General features: G+C 46.8%; 1 protein-coding gene across 1 annotated transcript in view; it reads right to left on the minus strand.

The window, feature by feature from the left end:
* Positions 1 to 12,734, minus strand: part of LOC136633688 (major facilitator superfamily domain-containing protein 1-like) — an 18,970-nt gene extending 6,236 nt beyond the window's left edge. Inside the window, exons 1-10 of the mRNA XM_066609462.1 lie at positions 12,671 to 12,734; positions 9,467 to 9,567; positions 8,420 to 8,544; positions 8,269 to 8,324; positions 6,291 to 6,434; positions 5,997 to 6,155; positions 4,364 to 4,479; positions 3,802 to 3,902; positions 1,836 to 1,947; positions 27 to 164 (exon numbers count right to left, since the gene is read on the minus strand). Coding sequence (XP_066465559.1) covers positions 27 to 164; positions 1,836 to 1,947; positions 3,802 to 3,902; positions 4,364 to 4,479; positions 5,997 to 6,155; positions 6,291 to 6,434; positions 8,269 to 8,324; positions 8,420 to 8,544; positions 9,467 to 9,567; positions 12,671 to 12,695 — 1,077 coding nt within the window. The 5' untranslated portion in view covers positions 12,696 to 12,734. The remainder of the gene's footprint in view (positions 1 to 26; positions 165 to 1,835; positions 1,948 to 3,801; positions 3,903 to 4,363; positions 4,480 to 5,996; positions 6,156 to 6,290; positions 6,435 to 8,268; positions 8,325 to 8,419; positions 8,545 to 9,466; positions 9,568 to 12,670) is intronic.
* Between the last annotated feature and the right edge of the window lie 3,790 nt (positions 12,735 to 16,524).

Here is a 16,524-nt window from a genome sequence, read left to right on the forward strand (position 1 = left end):
GTCATTAATAGATTTCATTGACTTACTGCTGCAAAAGAGTAGGTGATCCCCAGCCAAATGGTTGAGACAAGTGGGGGAACAAATGTGAACGCCAAGAGGGCAAAGACAGGCAAAGTCAGCACCGCACAGCTCACGGCAAACACACCTCTCAGTCCAACGTAGTCCTGGGGAAGAGAGGCAAAATGAAGACCCAGGAGAGCTGGAATAGTTAAGAGACCAAGTCCCCAGTTCAAATCTCGCCTCCACCATGAAGTCTCTAGGCGGCCTTTCCATCTGTAGTATCAGGGTACTGCTTATGTGATTAACAAGGCTGTTGTTAAAATATCAAGATAATACTGTACACAGAAAGTACTTTGCCCACTCAAAGAAGTGCTGAACAAATGATAAAAGAACAACTAAATAGATGAATCAACTAACATAAAAGTGCTATGCCCTTTTACAGTCAAAATTCGACACAAATTGGGCTGGTGGGGCTGACAGTAGCAAGGGGGGGATTTTAAAATTTCATAGCAGCCAATAAGATGCTTTGGAGCCAACACGCATCCTGCTATTTGCCCTTAGACCCAACAGCTGAAAGCAAAATGCTCCAAGCCTGTTCAGAATGTGCAACACCCTAAGGTTTCACTATCAGACACCCTGAGGTTGACTATCAGAACTGAGAAGAGCCAAGATGCATGAACTGCAGTGGAATTTTTCCATTTGTTTTGCCTTTGGTTTCAACAGAGGGACCCCTTTGAGGGGCAGCCGAACACATGCTTTCCATGTACAAAGTCCACAGTTCAACCTCTGCTGAAGACCCTAGATAACAGGGTTGGGGGGGGGAATCCACTTCCAAGAACCCAAAGAGCTGCTGATTCACATAAGGCACCTCCTGGTACAGGTAGCCCCGCCCCCTGTAACTGCAGGGGATACCTTCTAGTTGCCACTGTGGATACCCGAAACTGTGGATAGCAGCGAACCCTACAAAAAGCGATGCACAAATTCCCCCCCACCGCACAAATATCTGTCTGATTGCAGCCCTCCTGGCGCTGTCTCCCGTCTCGCTGTCTCTATGCTGACTGCAAACGCTAACAGGAAGTGGGCGATGTGTTCTCAACCCTCCAACCCATTTTCTGCTTAGCACAGAGACACAGGAGACAGTGACAGGAGGGCTGCAATCAGAGTCAGATAAGTCATTTGGACGATGCGGGAGGGGGTGGAATTTGTGAACCATACATAAGTGAAACAGTGGATACGGGACCTGTGGATTCAGGGGGATGCCTGTATTTGCAAGGGCACAAGATGGCAACAATCCTCTGCAACAAGATCGCCTCTACATGGACCCACCATGCAAAGAATGTCAGCTGCAGAATCTGGGCTAGAAAGGACCTCTCCTGTTCCTATTTGAGGGATCCGATTTTAAGGCAGCATTACACATTAGGGGCGTTGAGGAGCCAGGCAGAATGAGAGATCAGACAGGCTCAAATGAAGTCTGATCCCTGAGATGCGGCCCTTTCAAGTCTGCTCATAATATCTATACACCACTTTTCAACAAAAGCAATGTTCTCAAACAGAGAGAGTAAAGAGATGCCCCCCTGTCCCCAAAGGGAACTGCAATCTAGACAAGACCGTAAGGGAGATGCCGTCTCAAACACTGGGAAGGATGTTCTGCTGGGGTGAACAGGGAGAGTTCTGGACCTGCTAAATGTAAGAGTGACACCATTTTAAATTTTACTGCCAAGTTAAATTTTTCCAGTTAAATGTATGACTCTCCCTTGGAAGCCAAAAAGAGGAACTACATCAATGGATGTTTCCCTAATCCTTAAGGGGAAAGCAAGCAAGCGAAAAGTACTCACAATTAAAATGCCAACGGCTGCAGAGAGAACAAGGGAGCTGTCGTAGACTGCCCCAGCAATATAAGCAGCTGCCTGCTGACTGTAGCCAGGATACTTGTCTTGGATAAACTTGCTAAAAAGACAGAGGAAAGAGACAAACACAGAAGGACTCGCATGAGGTTATTCTGGCACAAGTGGAGAGAGAGAGAGAGAGAGAGAGAGAAATGTTTTCCCTCTGCCTTTTAAAAATAAACTGGGCTCTTTGGGCTTGCATTTTTTACCTTGGTATATGTTTACTTTGTGTCTGATAGCGCCGTGCAGAGGAGTCCCACTTGGCCCAGGTGTGTTTTGGGTTCCCAAGTGCCTTTCATTCACTCAACTTAAAGTGGGCATTTGATCCATGGGATGGTGAGGAAGTCTGAGAGACAGACAGTACTGAGCTGCGGTGCTCCTCTACGTGAAATTGTGAAAGCTACACAAGTCCAATGGGAGAGAAACAGATACTGTATTGGGACAGCTGAGAGGCTCCAACCCAGATCCATGTTTGGTTCATCCAGCTGAAATAACTATGGCATACATCAGTTTCATGGAGCAAGATCAGACTTGAACTGGGAGTGGCCCATGGGATGCCCATGGGATGATGAAAAGACTAAGCGGCAGCAAAGAGCTCTGTCTTTTGGAGAAAGCAGGAGGTGTAACCCTCTGAAGATACGGACTTCTACACTGCTGAAGGCAACACTCATCACCTATTCAGCAGAAGCAGCAGCATCCAAGCTTCCTTCACCCTCTCAGATCCTTGGCTTTGTAACAGCCAACACCCCTACCATCGATATTCCTATTTCACTGGCATAGAAAAAACATAGCCGGAGGCCTGCCAAGGTCACAAGGCTTGAGCAGGAATCAGGACAGCATCCAAGTCTCCCAAGGCGATCACTCAAGAGCTCCATACCTTTTGGGAAGCCACAGTACAGCGCAGTACAAGAACTGCCGCGCACAGCACTTTGAGGCAAGAGCAGAGCACAAGAGGCTGGCTAGTTGCCAGGGGACTCTTTGGCTGCAGTTTCTTGGGCTGTAATGGAAGGGAGACTCCCCCCTCCCCATGTTATCAGTGTCCTTCAGAGGCCCTCCAAAGCTGGCAAAAATGGGGGTTCTGCCTTCAATCACTCTGCTTGTCAGATTTAGCTGCACAGCACTGATTTGCCAACATCTTGGAAACTTATCATGTTTCAGAGAGAGATAGCCCACAGAAACTATTTCATGCATAGACAACGGGCACGCTTACAACGACTTGGTTTTGCAGTCAGCACTGAGAGGCAGCAGAGAGGAAGAAGAAGAGAAGACTGAACTGGCAGGATGCCTTGTCCTCTTTCCTTTAAGGTCTATGCATTAAGTAGGAACAAGGGAATAAATGATGGCAAGAGAACCTACACCAAAGCAGCACAAACCAGCCGCTACAGCTCTAGTTTTTACCTTTTTGCCATAAAGGAAGTCATCACGTATTATAAAATGGTTCTTTGGGATAAATTTGTTGTCTTCTTTCCCCAAATCTTAAGTGTATTTATTCAATCAATTTCTGTCCTATTCCAAAGTGCATTGCAAGGAGCTTTTCTCCCCCTATATGTGAATAGTCCTGTCCCCTAGGGCAGAGGTTTTCAGACTGAGGTGTCGCAACACCCCAGCCTGTGGGTCCTGGCCTCTTTCTAAATACAGGTCCATTCATCCTTGCTAGCAACTACCCAGGTTCATTCCCTACTGGCTTGGCATGCATTTATTTGGGAAAGGTGTGCTGCTCTTCCTTAAACTGCAGGATATGAGATCATGTGCAGGAAGCTATTAACCAGCAAAATCTAAGATGAGGTCTCTCTTGCCCCTGCCCACACTGGAAGGACTGTTTTTGCCCACATTTTAAAAACACGCACACTGTTCCCTCTTCATACACACACCAGCATGAAACCAGTTACCAGAACTGCCACCCTGGTCAGTTTACCTGGCATCTGCCACAAAGGGAAAAACCCCATTGTAGAAGAACATGATGGTGAGAATCAGGAGCCAGTAGCGAAGAGGCAAGTGCCGGACATCCTGAATCCGCTGCCGAGAAAAGGGAGACAACTATAAATACACATCACTCGTATGCGTCAGGGACAGCCTTTTCAAAGCTTTGAAGGATAAGTGCACTTGGCCTAGATTTTTCCACTTTCTTTAGGTGAGAGGAGAAAAGAAGGCTCACCAGATAGGGGAAGCCAGGGGACAACAGACTCAAAATTTGCCTCCCTGGTAGCTGCCACTGCTCTAGATAAGCCAGAGGGTTATGAGCAAAACAGGACTCTACTTGCTGAACACAACATGTCAGGGTCCTGGGTCACCCAAACAATTCCCATTATCCTGGCACAGGTAAGGAAACTGAACAGTTACAGCCAAGAGGCTTCGGCTTCAAAGACAGTAGCTCCCTCTCCTGGCCACGATGATGAACTGCGCTCTCAAACCCTGAAATCAAAGCCAAGGATGAGAACTAAGCAGATCCTGCCTCTTGCACCTTTTGCCCAACTTACCACTTTCTTGGACTCCTGCTGGATCACTCCATCTAAGCCGAGTTGTTTCATGCCCACTTTGTCCAGCACACTCACAGCAATGGCCGAAACGAAGCCCAACACACACAGCAAGGTCCCTGCAATGAACAAGGAACCAATGGTGGAATCTGTCGCCATTAAGTCCTTGAGAAAACATCGGACAAGCATTTGGTTGGATTCATTGCAGGGAGGAACTCAGTCCCCGAGTCAGGAAGATTGTCTGGACAACATCTTAAAGCCATTTCCTATTATACTCCACACTTAACACAGCTAATGTGTTTGCCACTGGTGCTTCCACAACAAACAACAGATGTGTGTTGAGTTTATTTTTTATCTTCTCTCTCTTTTTTTTTTTTGCTATTTTATGTGGCTCTTTTTTATGCGTTGCAACTGACTGTATTTATGATGATTTTTTAATTAACTGTAAGCTGCCTTGGAAATCTAACATTTGTGCAGGGAAGGTAGGATATAAATCTTCTAAATAAAATAAATGTGTAATCTAACACCCCTGTGTACATACACCCTTGATGTGGCCAAAGCTCCCCAAAGCACAAAAGACTCATTCCTGCTGCAGGAAACCCTGGTGCTAACATTAGCTTATCGCAACAAATGCAACTTCTGTGTGGCACTTCACAGGTTGCCCTCTTCTTTGCCAAATGAGTAAATCTGCTAGTGTCAAAATGTAGTGGGATGGCAGTCGTGGTCTCTTGTCATCAGCAACATCACTGGCTCTATCCCATACTGTGAGTGCAGTCCTAACCAACTTCCCAGCACTGGCAAAGCTGTGCCAGTGGGGCATGTGCTGCATCCTGCAGTTGGGGGCGGCAGTCATGGAGGCCTCCTCAAGGTAAGGCAATGTTTGTTCCCTTACCTCAGGGGTGCCCAAACCCCAGCCCTGGGGCCACATGCGGCCCTCGAGGCCTCTCAATGCGACCCTCAGGGAGTCCCCAGTCTCCAATGAGCCTCTGGCCCTCCGGAGATTTGTTGGAGCCTGCACTGGCCCGACGCAACTGCTCTCAGCATAAGGGTGACTGTTTGATCTCTTGCGTGAGCTGTGGGATGAGGGCTTCCTCCACTGCTTGCTGTTTCACGTCTGTGATGCAGTAGCAGAAGCAAAGGAAAGGCCAGCCTTGCTTTGTGCAAGGCCTTCATGCATTCATATAAGTCCATCTTTAATATATTCATTTATGTAAACTCATGTAAATTTATTTAAATTTTAAATGTAAATTAATTCTTTTTTTTCCCCCGGCCCCCGACACACTGTCAAAGAGATGATGTGGCCCTCCCGCCAAAAACTTTGGACATCCCTGCCTTACCTTGAAGTTGCATTACTCTTATGTCAGTGCTGGAAAGTGGGTTAGAATTGCGCCCTGTGACACTTAAGCATCCACATTCCAAACCAACACAGGCTCCCCCCAAAAGGGGAGGAATCGCATTTTGCCAAACCACAACATGTTGCTGTCTGAGTCTGGGTAAAATGCAGCCTGTTGGGAACATAAATGCTTCCTTGAGGGACAGCACAGCATTTTTGCTGCACTCTATTAAGTGATCTTCTAGAGAGGCTCCAGCTGACATAGACACCGAAGAAGAGGAACAAGCAGAAGCACATGCTCACCTCCCCATAGAGTCCACTGGATGCCAAAGTGGCTCTCAAACTGCTGGGTGAAAAAGAAGTTGAGGACGCTCCCAAGCCGGGAGAAGGAGAGGGTGAGTCCAAACGCCAGAGCCAGCTCCTTCCCCTTGAACCAGAAGGCAGTGATGCGGTTCTGTACAACTCAAAATATAGAAAGTCGACATTATTCGCGGGAAAATATGGGCGCTCCGGGGACAGAAGCTGACTCTGCAAACTGGGTCGGACAAAGACCTCCTGGGCAAACGTTTAATTCATGGCCTATCCAGGAAAACTTACTAGTGAGTGATCCATTTCCAGAACCGAAAAGCAACCTGCCTGTCAGCATCAGTGGCAAGAGGTATGGGGTTCCTTTGAAGTGAGAACCCAGAGCAAATATGGTTGAGCCCAGGACCGTAAGGAACGAGAAGAGGAACACACCGACTGGGGAGAGAAAGAGAAAACCCAAATGGGAGGATGCCATGAAATCAACAGACACGGGGTTCTAACAGCAGGGAATGCAGAGATTAAGAGGCAGCAAGTTCTCGATTTAAAGTCAAATGAAGATCATTTCACTTCATAGCTCCTGTGCATATAAACATATATTAACCAGAAAGGCACATAGGAGGAAAACATTACTGGTGGTTTGTAGAGCAAATGCAGTGAATAAGTCAGGATTAGAATGCTCCCTTGAAAAAGATTGTAAAACAACATTTTGGAAATACTTATTAAAGCAATACACCAGGTCTGGCAGCTGCTTTTTTTCTCTTGTTCCACTGTGATTTGATTCAAAGGAACATCGATCTTTTTTTTCTGTTGCCAAAATGTTATTGACCCTATTTTGCATGCCTCCGCTGTACCATACAGACACATCTCCATCCACACTGCTCCAAAGACAGCCCCATATTGTGCTCAGAATGAGTAATATGCCCATCTCTGCCAACTGCAATGTTTGAGTCCTGACAAAATCCATAATGCTCTGTCACAGATTCGACTGAGAAAGAGGAGAAAGAGAAGCAGCAGCCAGAAGAACAAAAAGGATTGTAAACAGGACTAGAGGATACAGAAGCATCGCTCCCTCCCTGATCCTACAATTCCTTTCCTATTCAGAACAACAGACACCATTCAGACACTCTCATCTGGGACACTGCGATGATGAGGACCAGAAACTTTTTGTGCGTTACATAAGACCAAGAGCAAAATACTCTCTAGAAAGTGAAATTCTTGTGCCCAACTGAAGAGTCTGTACTGCAGGACAAACAGAGCATCATTTTTTAAAAAGCCTTCTGGATCACACCAAAGCTCAGGCAAAGGAGGGCTCCCACAGGAGACAAACTAGGTGCCATCTCACCTCCTACAAGGATGCAAGACCCATAGATATCAGATAACCATTTAAGATTCCAACCATACATTCAAAACCCACCTGAAAGATTCCAAATTCATAGATTTAAGAAGGTGAAAAGTGTTTATTCCATGGGGGGGGGGGGGGAGGAATCACAGATAAGGAAACCCATGTTGTGAACTTTTAGTTGAAAAACGGTATATAAATACTGTTGTTGTTGTTGTTGTTGTTAATAATGTTAATAATGTTAATAATAATGTTAATAATAATAATAATAATAATAATAATAATGTGGCTTTTCTATCCAAACAAACCACATCCATGGGTCAGGCAGGTTTCTATATGGCAGTGTTTCTGAAACTGTGGGTCGGGACCCACTAGGTGGGTTGCAAGCCAATTTTAGGTGGGTCCCCATTCATTTCAATATTTTATTTTTAATGTATTAGACGATGCTACCATGGTATGTGACTGCATTTGGGGAGATGTTACAGACTTGTACTTTTAGCAGGCTACTATGTATATTCTTTTATCAATGATATTAAATGGGACTTACTCCTGGGTAAGTGTGGGTAGGATTGTAGCCTAGAATTGTTAAAAAAAATTCCCTGCTATTCCCGTCATGACATCACTTCCAGTGGGTCCTGACAGATTCTCATTCTAAAAAGTGGGTCCCAATGCTAAATGTGTGAGAACCACTGCTATATGAAGTTTTGCATGTTTTGTCAAGAATGACCCTAACTTTGGTTACCCTTTTCCATATGGGAGTCTTGGTACTTCTCATTGCATCACAATATGATTTTTTTTAAAAATGTTTTTAATGCAGGTCTAAGGGAATGGTGCAACTTTGATTGAATATCAAGGAGAAGAGCTATACTTGGCTAAAGAAAGGACAACTGGAAATCACAATTAGCCACAGATAAACACATCAGAACTTACAGCGATTTCCCAATTTGTCGATCAGGAAACCAGCCACGATCACCACCAGAGCATTACTGTGGAGAACAAGCAGAGAACACAAGGGTGTGTTTTTCTCCCCTTTAATCCACATTTGTTACTACTCATTTCCCCTACACAAAGAGACACTCACGTCCAGGCGTAGATGGCATATAGAAGATTGTACTCTTCAGGTGTCATCCCCAGGCCTTCCACGCAATCAGCTGTTCCATTGTGTCCCGTCCCATTATGGTGTGTTCCATTTAAGCAGGTTAGATTCTGGATAACAAAAGGTTAAGGGGGCATAAATTCTTCCAATAACAGGTTGAAGAAAATCCTAATTTAGCCATACTAAGATAATAACACTTAGCATTTGTATTAACTTTATGTAATACTGTAATACATTTGTTCCCTTACCCTGTATTAAGCCCCAGCCTGCTCAATAGGGCTACTCAGATCTGAGCCAACTAGTTCGCTGGTGCAAGCCCTCTATAAGGCTTGCAGGCCTGGGACAGGGGTTAGGATACAGCAGAGGCCTCCTCTATTGATCCCATACCCCTCCTGGGCCTGTCCAACTCCCATTTTGCCATCCCCAGCCTAGAAATGTCCCCTCCCTCACCCAGTCCCTGCTCTGCTTACCTCTGCCGGCAGCTGAAGGTCTGGATGCAGTGCTGGCGAGATGGCAAAGGCCTTCCCGCGGGCATTGCCAACACACAAGAAGTCACAAACGTGTTTTATGGCATGTTTGCACCAGTAAGCATCACAGCAGCAGCTGCTGCGCTGGTGCCAATGAGAGTTAGGCACTGTCAATCTCTTAACCACTATGCTACATCAGTTCTTTATACACAATCTACAGTGCAATCCTGTGCGTGTCTATCCAGAACCAAGTCCCACTGAGTTCTACGGGGCTTATGCCCACATAAGTGCTTACTAGCTTTCAGTACTAGCCTGCAGAAATCACGGTGTCGCATTAAACAAAACTAATATGTGCTTAAATTTGGGATACAGCAAAACCATTCTATAGCTTAAACTCTTGGTAGTTTGGCTTTGGAAAAAAACACTTTCTCATTCTCTGTGGGGCTTGAAAAGATCTGGGCTCAACACTGCTCTGTGGCTGAATGCCACTAATCTATTCGCCTTAAGACTGCGGTCAAGATGACCTTTAAAAGCATTTGTTGCCCCTTTCCATCAGAACACTTACCCCTTGGAACTGCTCTTGCAAGACGCTGGGAATATCGAAGCAGAAGTACGAGCCGAAGGTCAAGAGGCAATTGAAGAAAAGCACAAGGAACCTGTAGTAAGCTGCACAGGGAACAAACTGGTTACTGTGGATAAAGGCACAGATGTACAACTGAGATAGTAAAGCACTCACTAGGCAATTTTACCCAAGAAACCATTTTACAGCTGCATTGTGTAAGCAGAGAATTGGTTCCAAGACTGGCCACTCCACAACTGGGCTGCACACATGAAACTGTGGTTTTGCTCATGGCCGTCATTTAGGATTATAAACCTTTTGGGACAGGGACTTGCCCTCATTCTTTAAAAAAATTTTGTAAATAATTGTGGCTGCTTTTTTGGTCATCCTGCAATCCATTGCAGTACAATTGCAGGGGGCATCCACTAAAATTGGGATAGTTGGAACAGACAAAAGAAAATACTTGTTTACCCAGTAATTACTTGTAATTACAAGTACAATAATATACTTGTCATTACTCTGTGCAACTCCTTGCCACAAGATGTCATGATGATGTCTAGCCTAGATGCCTTGAAAAGGGGACTGGACAGATTTCTAGCTGTGATGTGTATGTGCAACCTCCTGGTTTTTGAAGAAGGCTACCTCAGAATGCCAGGTGCAAGGGAGTGGCAACAGGATGCAGGTCTCTTGTTGTCTTGTGCTCTCCCTGTGACATGTGGTGGGCCGCTGTGAGATCTGGGAAGCTGGACTAGATGACCTTTGGCTGATTCAACAGGGGTCTTCTTAACTGCTTCAATTTTACATGAGAAATGTATTTAGGCTTGTAAGGCTGCAATCCTAACCACACTTTCCTGAGAGTAAGCCCCACTGAACAAAATAGGACTTACTTCTGAGTAGACCTAGTTAGGATTGTGCCCTAAGTTGCCTTGGCCACCTATTCTACAAGCAAAAGACCACGGAGATAAATATCTAGAAATTACTATTCAAATAGAGGGCCACACATATCGATGACACAACACAAACAAATAACACCTGACCAGTGAAAACACTTTGTTTAGCTAGCTTAAAACAAAGAAATGCTCCTTTGTTAAGCATTGAAAGGCACGACTGGCACATGACATCTGAAGAGGGTCCATGTTGTGTTCTTCCTCTGATGTTTTACTACACGCACACTTCTGTTGTTAAAAAGTGTTGCTTCCTGCTTGGAGAACTCACTAAGTTCAAAAGCAGATTTTAAATGATTACATAATTTACAAATTATTACTGCTCTGGGCCAGGGTATTATAGAGATTGCCTACTTCCGTACAATCCGGCTTGTCCTCTTAGGTAATCAGAGAAGGTCTTTTTACAAGTGCCGCTGCCTAAGGAGGTACGTGGAGTGGCGGCAAGAAATAGGGCCTTCTCAGTAGTGGCACCAACATTGTGGAACGCCCTTCCCCTTGACTTGAGAATGGCTCCCTCTCTTGAGACTTTTCGGCAAGGCCTAAAGACCCTTTTGTTTAAACAAGCCTTCTGAGTTCATGGCCTTTTTAACATCTTTTCTATATCTTTTAGTATTTTTACAGGCCTGATTCCTCTATGATTTGCTGCGTTTTGCTCTTTTTATCTGACTTTTTATCTGACTACTGTTTTTATGGTATCTGTTAACGTGTTTCAATACGTTTTTATTTGCTGTTAAATTATGTTTTTAATCTGTTTTTAACATGTTGTAAGCTGCCCTGGGTCCCTTCGGGGAGAAGGCAGGATATAAATAAAGTTTATTATTATTATTATTACATAAATAAAAATATAGAACTTGACAAATCCACTCTGAAGGGAACAGGGCCTCCTGTCCCCCTCCCCACCAAAGGATGACAATGCAACAAAAATGCTGATTCAATGTAGTAAGAAAAGACAAGGACTTCCCAAAGGACACAGCTCAGCCACCCATGTCTAAAACAGCCAGGTGACACTTAGGAATTGGAGAGCCTGCCTCTACCTTAGCCCCTATGAAACCCAGTGCAGAGGTCATCTGCTTACTTGGAGGGTATGTTTGAAAATGGTCATCCAATGCCAAAAGGCACCAGCAGGGACCAAGCACATGGGCACTGCTTGCAAACCTGGACCCAAATCCTTATCCACTTTCCAGCACTGGCACAGCTATGCCAACAGGTCATATGCAGCATCCTGCAGTTGGGGGGCATTTACGGAGGCCTTCTCAAAGTAAGGGAATGTTTGTTCCCTTACCTTGGAGCTGCATTGCCCATATGTCGGTGCTGGAAAGCGGGTTAGGATTGCGACCTTGGTCTCACACGGCGGCAGCGCTGTTTTTCAATGGGAATGTGAGGCTCTGCCTCACCTGCCTCCTCACCATTCGCATGTCCCTGCTGCTTGCATCCCCCAATGGCCCTACAAATAAATGACCCTCCCCAAACTCCCGCAGCACACCTGCAGACCATTTGTGGCACACCAGTGTGCCACTGCACAGTGGTTGAAGATGGCTGGTCTAATATAATTGCCTATTCTAGTCACAGTCCAGTTTAATTGGTGGGTCAATTTCATGACCCACCAAAAATTGAGTCATGGGCCACTGGTGGGCCACGGACCCACAGTTTGGAAACCTCTGCCCTAGAGGATAATGGCAACTGACAATAGTTGTGAGTGAACACCCTGCCCATAAAAAGGGGGCCTCAGAACTTGTACGGAGTATCTGACCGTAACTGGGAGTGAACTCCCTGCCCATAAAAAGGGAGCCTTTGAGTATGTGCAAAGTGACCATAACTGGGAGTAAACTCCCCGCTGATGAAAAAGGGGGCCTCTGAGCATGTGCAAAGTGACTGTAACTGGGAGTGAACTCCCCGGCCATAAAAGGGGGCCTCTGAGCGTGTGCAAAGTGACCGTAACTGGGAGTGAACTCCCTGCCCATAAAAAGGGGCCTCTGAGCATGTGCAAAGTGACTGTAACGGGGAGTAAACTCCCTGCCCATAAAAAGGGGCCTCTGAGCACGTGCAGAGTAACTGACTGCAGTTGTGAGTGAAGTCCCCGCCCATAGGAAGGGGGCCTCTGAGCATGTGCAGAGCACCTTCGCATAGAAAAACCGCTACGAGCCCTTTCAGGCGCCGGGGGGCTGCCCAGGAAGCCTGAGCCGGACACCTCTTCGCCTCGGGGCATGGGCGGTCACCTGAGCGAACGGCAGTCACGTGACCGCGGGGCGCTCGTGCTCGCGCTCACCTTTCTCCGCCGCCGCCTCTGCCATAGCTCCTCAGCTCCCGGCTGCAGCCTGCGCGGCGCATGCGCACACGCACCTGCGCCCCTCCTCGCTCGGCCACGCCCACTGAGGACCGGCACTGCCCGGCACCGCGCCCCGCCCACTGTCGTCAACGGCTCTCGCGCGCGCCCCTCCCCTCCGAGTGACACGCTGCTCTGTCCCTGACCAGCCCTCCAGGCCGGCCTGTGCCCGCCTCTGCCTAGACGGGGAAGACGGAGCGGAGGCCACGCCCTTTCGCACAGCCCCGCCCCCGGTCAACGGCCGCGTCTCCACCTGTCGGTCTGGTCATTCCCGTCAGGGAAGCCACGCCCCTCAGCGTCCGTTGGGACTCTGAGCCCCGCCCTTCTCGCCTGTCACTCAGCTCGTCCTCGCGCGAGGATGCTCCGCCCCCAGGGCGGTCCCCGCCTCACCCGATGGGTCGCAGGCGGAGCTGGCTCCCCTCCCCCTCAGGGGGTGCCAGCCCAGTTCGGCCCCCCAAGACAGGCACAAGGCAAGTCCAGCCTTAAAATCCATCAATCAATAAGTCACTCAGTCAATAAGACAGTCAGTCAATCAATCAATAAGTCAATCAGTCAGTCAATCAATCAATCAATCAATCAATGACAGTCAGTCAATCAATTAATAAGTCAATCAATCAATTAATAAGTCAGTCACTCAATCAATAAGTCAGTCAGTCAATGAGTCAATCAATCAATAAGTTGGTCAATCAATCAGTCAATCAACCAATAAGTCAATCAGTCAGTCAATCAATGTCAATTAGTCAGTCAGTAAGTCAGCCAATCAGTCACTCAATCAGTCAAACAATCAATAAGTCAGTCAATAAGTCAGTCAATCATTCAGGCTGCAATCCTAACCACAATTTCCTGAGAGTAAGCCCCATTGAACAAAATAGGACTTACTTCTGAATAGACTTGGTTGGGATTATGCCATCAGTCACTCAATCAATTGGCCAGCTCAGCTCCTCTTGGTGACTGTCCATCATAACACCCCTTTTTCTCCCCCCTTGCCCCTTTTGTGAACATCCATAACACAGACAAGGCACATCATGCTGCTGGTGGGGGGGGGCTCAAACCCCCCATCAACCCTACTAAAAATGACCTACCCCCCCAAACTCCTGTGGCACACCTGTGGACCACTAGCGGCATCCCAATGTGCCACTGCACAGTGGTTGAGAATGGCTGAAGTCCAGATTAAAGGGGTTTTGGTAGTCATGCTGGGAAAGTTCCTTGTCCCTGTGATCTCTGGAGAGCCAGTGCCACCCTGAGCGGGCAGTGCTGAGCAATAGGGGCAAATGGTCTGGCTCAACATATGGCAGTGGTATTTTTTCAGAAGCAACGCAAACAAAAAAAATCATTATGTTTAGAGACATGAAACGCAGTGGCCAGTTAGGCAGTGTATTAAAAAAAATTGGAAATAACAGTGATATCAGTATACTACTAGTTAGATAGATTTCCGACATACATTTCCTATGATTGCATTTTTTTAAAAAATCCTTGGGAATTCTCCATGACAGTGTTTTTGTGCCATGCGCGGCTGCTATGGCTTTCTGGAAAGAGATGCCTCTGGAGTCTTGCTGTTTCATTCTGGTTGGATGACTCATGCTCTACGTCTCTAGGCCTGAGTGGCTGAGAGGGAGGAGAATCTGAAAAATGGCCGCATGCGCAAGGCTGCGCAAGGGGAGGAAGAGCTGCAAGTTAGTCCCAGGGCCATTTAAACATCATGCGGTCCCCAGCTGAGCAATCTCTTCTCCCTGTGTCATTTTAATGCTTCACGGCTCATAGGCAGGGAGAGTTATAAAGGGGTTACGTCATAATTCTCCGGTCTCTGTTCGTGTTGTCACTTTTGCTCATGTACCCCTTGTATCTGTGTTTCTCAAACTGTGGGCCAGGACCCACTAAGTGGGTCGCGAGCCAATTTCAGATGGAGCCCCATTCATTTCATTATTTTATTTTTAATACATTAGACTTGATGCTACCATGGGATGCGACTGCATTTGGGGAAATATGACAGACTTGTACTTTTAACAAGCTACTATGTATATTCTTTTAACAACGATAGTCAATGGGACTCACTCCTGGGTAAACGGGGGTAGGATTGCAGACTAGGATTGTTTAAAATTTTCCTGCTTCATGATGTCACTTCCAGTCATGACATCACTTCCAGTGGGTCCTGACAGATTCTCATTCTAAAAAGTGGGTCCCGGTGCTAAATGTGTGAGAACCACTGCCCTTTATAAAGGCTGCCCTATACACAGAATCAGCACAAGGCCATCCGATGCCTGAAAAGGAGTGCCAAATGCCGACCCCCTTACCAGGTGATGTGCCAGTTCACACTCCCTGGATTGGAAAAGGAAAAAAGGGAAAGGAATGGGAAGATGGGGGGGGCTTGAGTATCTCTCCTCTCCTTCCTACTTCCACTTTGTCCCCCTCTTTTTTCAATCCAGGAAGGGGGAGGAGAAGCAGAAGAAGCAAGTGGGCCAATGCTGGTGGGTGACCCCATCAATTTGCTTTCCTGAAGCAAATGCCTCAATTGGCTTCATGGATGGGCCAGCCGTACCTCCATATAAAGCTACCATTTAACGAATCACACCACTGGTAAGTATATCAATATTGTCTATACTGGCAGGCCATCGCTATCAGGGTTTCAGGCCGGGATCTTTCTCCTGTACTTATTTATTAACAGATGAAGCAGCCTGCAGATCAGGGAGACCTGGCAGCAGTGGTGTTGTTAGAGGGTGCGGGAAGTGTGGGCCGCATCAGGTGATGCACATGGGGGATGGCATCACTACTGACCAAAATTTTTAAAATCTTGGTGTTTTGTGTTATACATCATTTGATGCGTAATTTCATTCAAAATGCAATGAAACAAACTGTGTTGAAATATCTCTGTTCTATCAAAAGGTATCGCCAAAAAACCAGAGGGGGCAGGGCAATGGTGCCTCACTACGCCCACCCCCAGAGCATTGCCCCACCCACTGCATGGGAAGAGGTCCGTCATAGGGGTGATGTGCTGGCCTCTTGCACCAGGTGATGCAAACCCTAGTGACGCCACTGGGCTATCTCCAGCCTATAACTGCATTGTGTTGTGCATAATTCTTCCTGAGCGTTCACTATTAGCCACTGTCTGGACCAGGAAATTGATTGAGACACAATCAGGCCATGCTTGTATTCTTAAATCGGGATGGCACATTTTTCTCTCTTGAGTTAGCACATTTAGGGCCCAATCCTTTCCAACTTTCTAGCACCAATGCAGCTGCAATGCAGCCCCGAAGTAAGGGAACAAATGCTCCCTTACCTTGATGAAGCCTCCTTGACTGCCCTACCACCGCAGGATGCAGCACACACCCCATTGACAAGGCTGCATTGGCATTGGAAAGTTGGATAGGATTGGACCCTTACTCTCCTGTAGCAAATTAGGGTGGAGGCAGAAAGTATTTCTGAGAAAATCAGAAAATGGCTTGTGAGATTACAGGTACTCTAGCCACTGGGCTGGTAATGAGCACAATACGATATTGGCACAGAAATCTCCCATGACATGTTGGCAACCTTCAGTCTCGAAAGACTCTGGTATCGCGCTCTGAAAGGTGGTTCTGGAACAGCGTCTAGTGTGCTATTGACAATTTCCCCTGGAGGTGTGGCCACAAGGAGCATGCTCTATGGCAGAGATTTTCAACCATTTTCATCTCACAGCACACTGACAAGGAGCTAAAATTGTCGAGGCCCACAATCAGGTTTTTGGCAGTTGACAAGGCACACCATGCTGCCATTGGGGGACTCACATTCCCCAAATGGCCCTCCCCCAAACTCCTGCCCTGGCT

The sequence above is a fragment of the Tiliqua scincoides genome, chromosome 13 (assembly GCF_035046505.1).
Source record: "Tiliqua scincoides isolate rTilSci1 chromosome 13, rTilSci1.hap2, whole genome shotgun sequence".
In the NCBI taxonomy this organism is placed as follows: Eukaryota; Metazoa; Chordata; class Lepidosauria; order Squamata; family Scincidae; genus Tiliqua; species Tiliqua scincoides.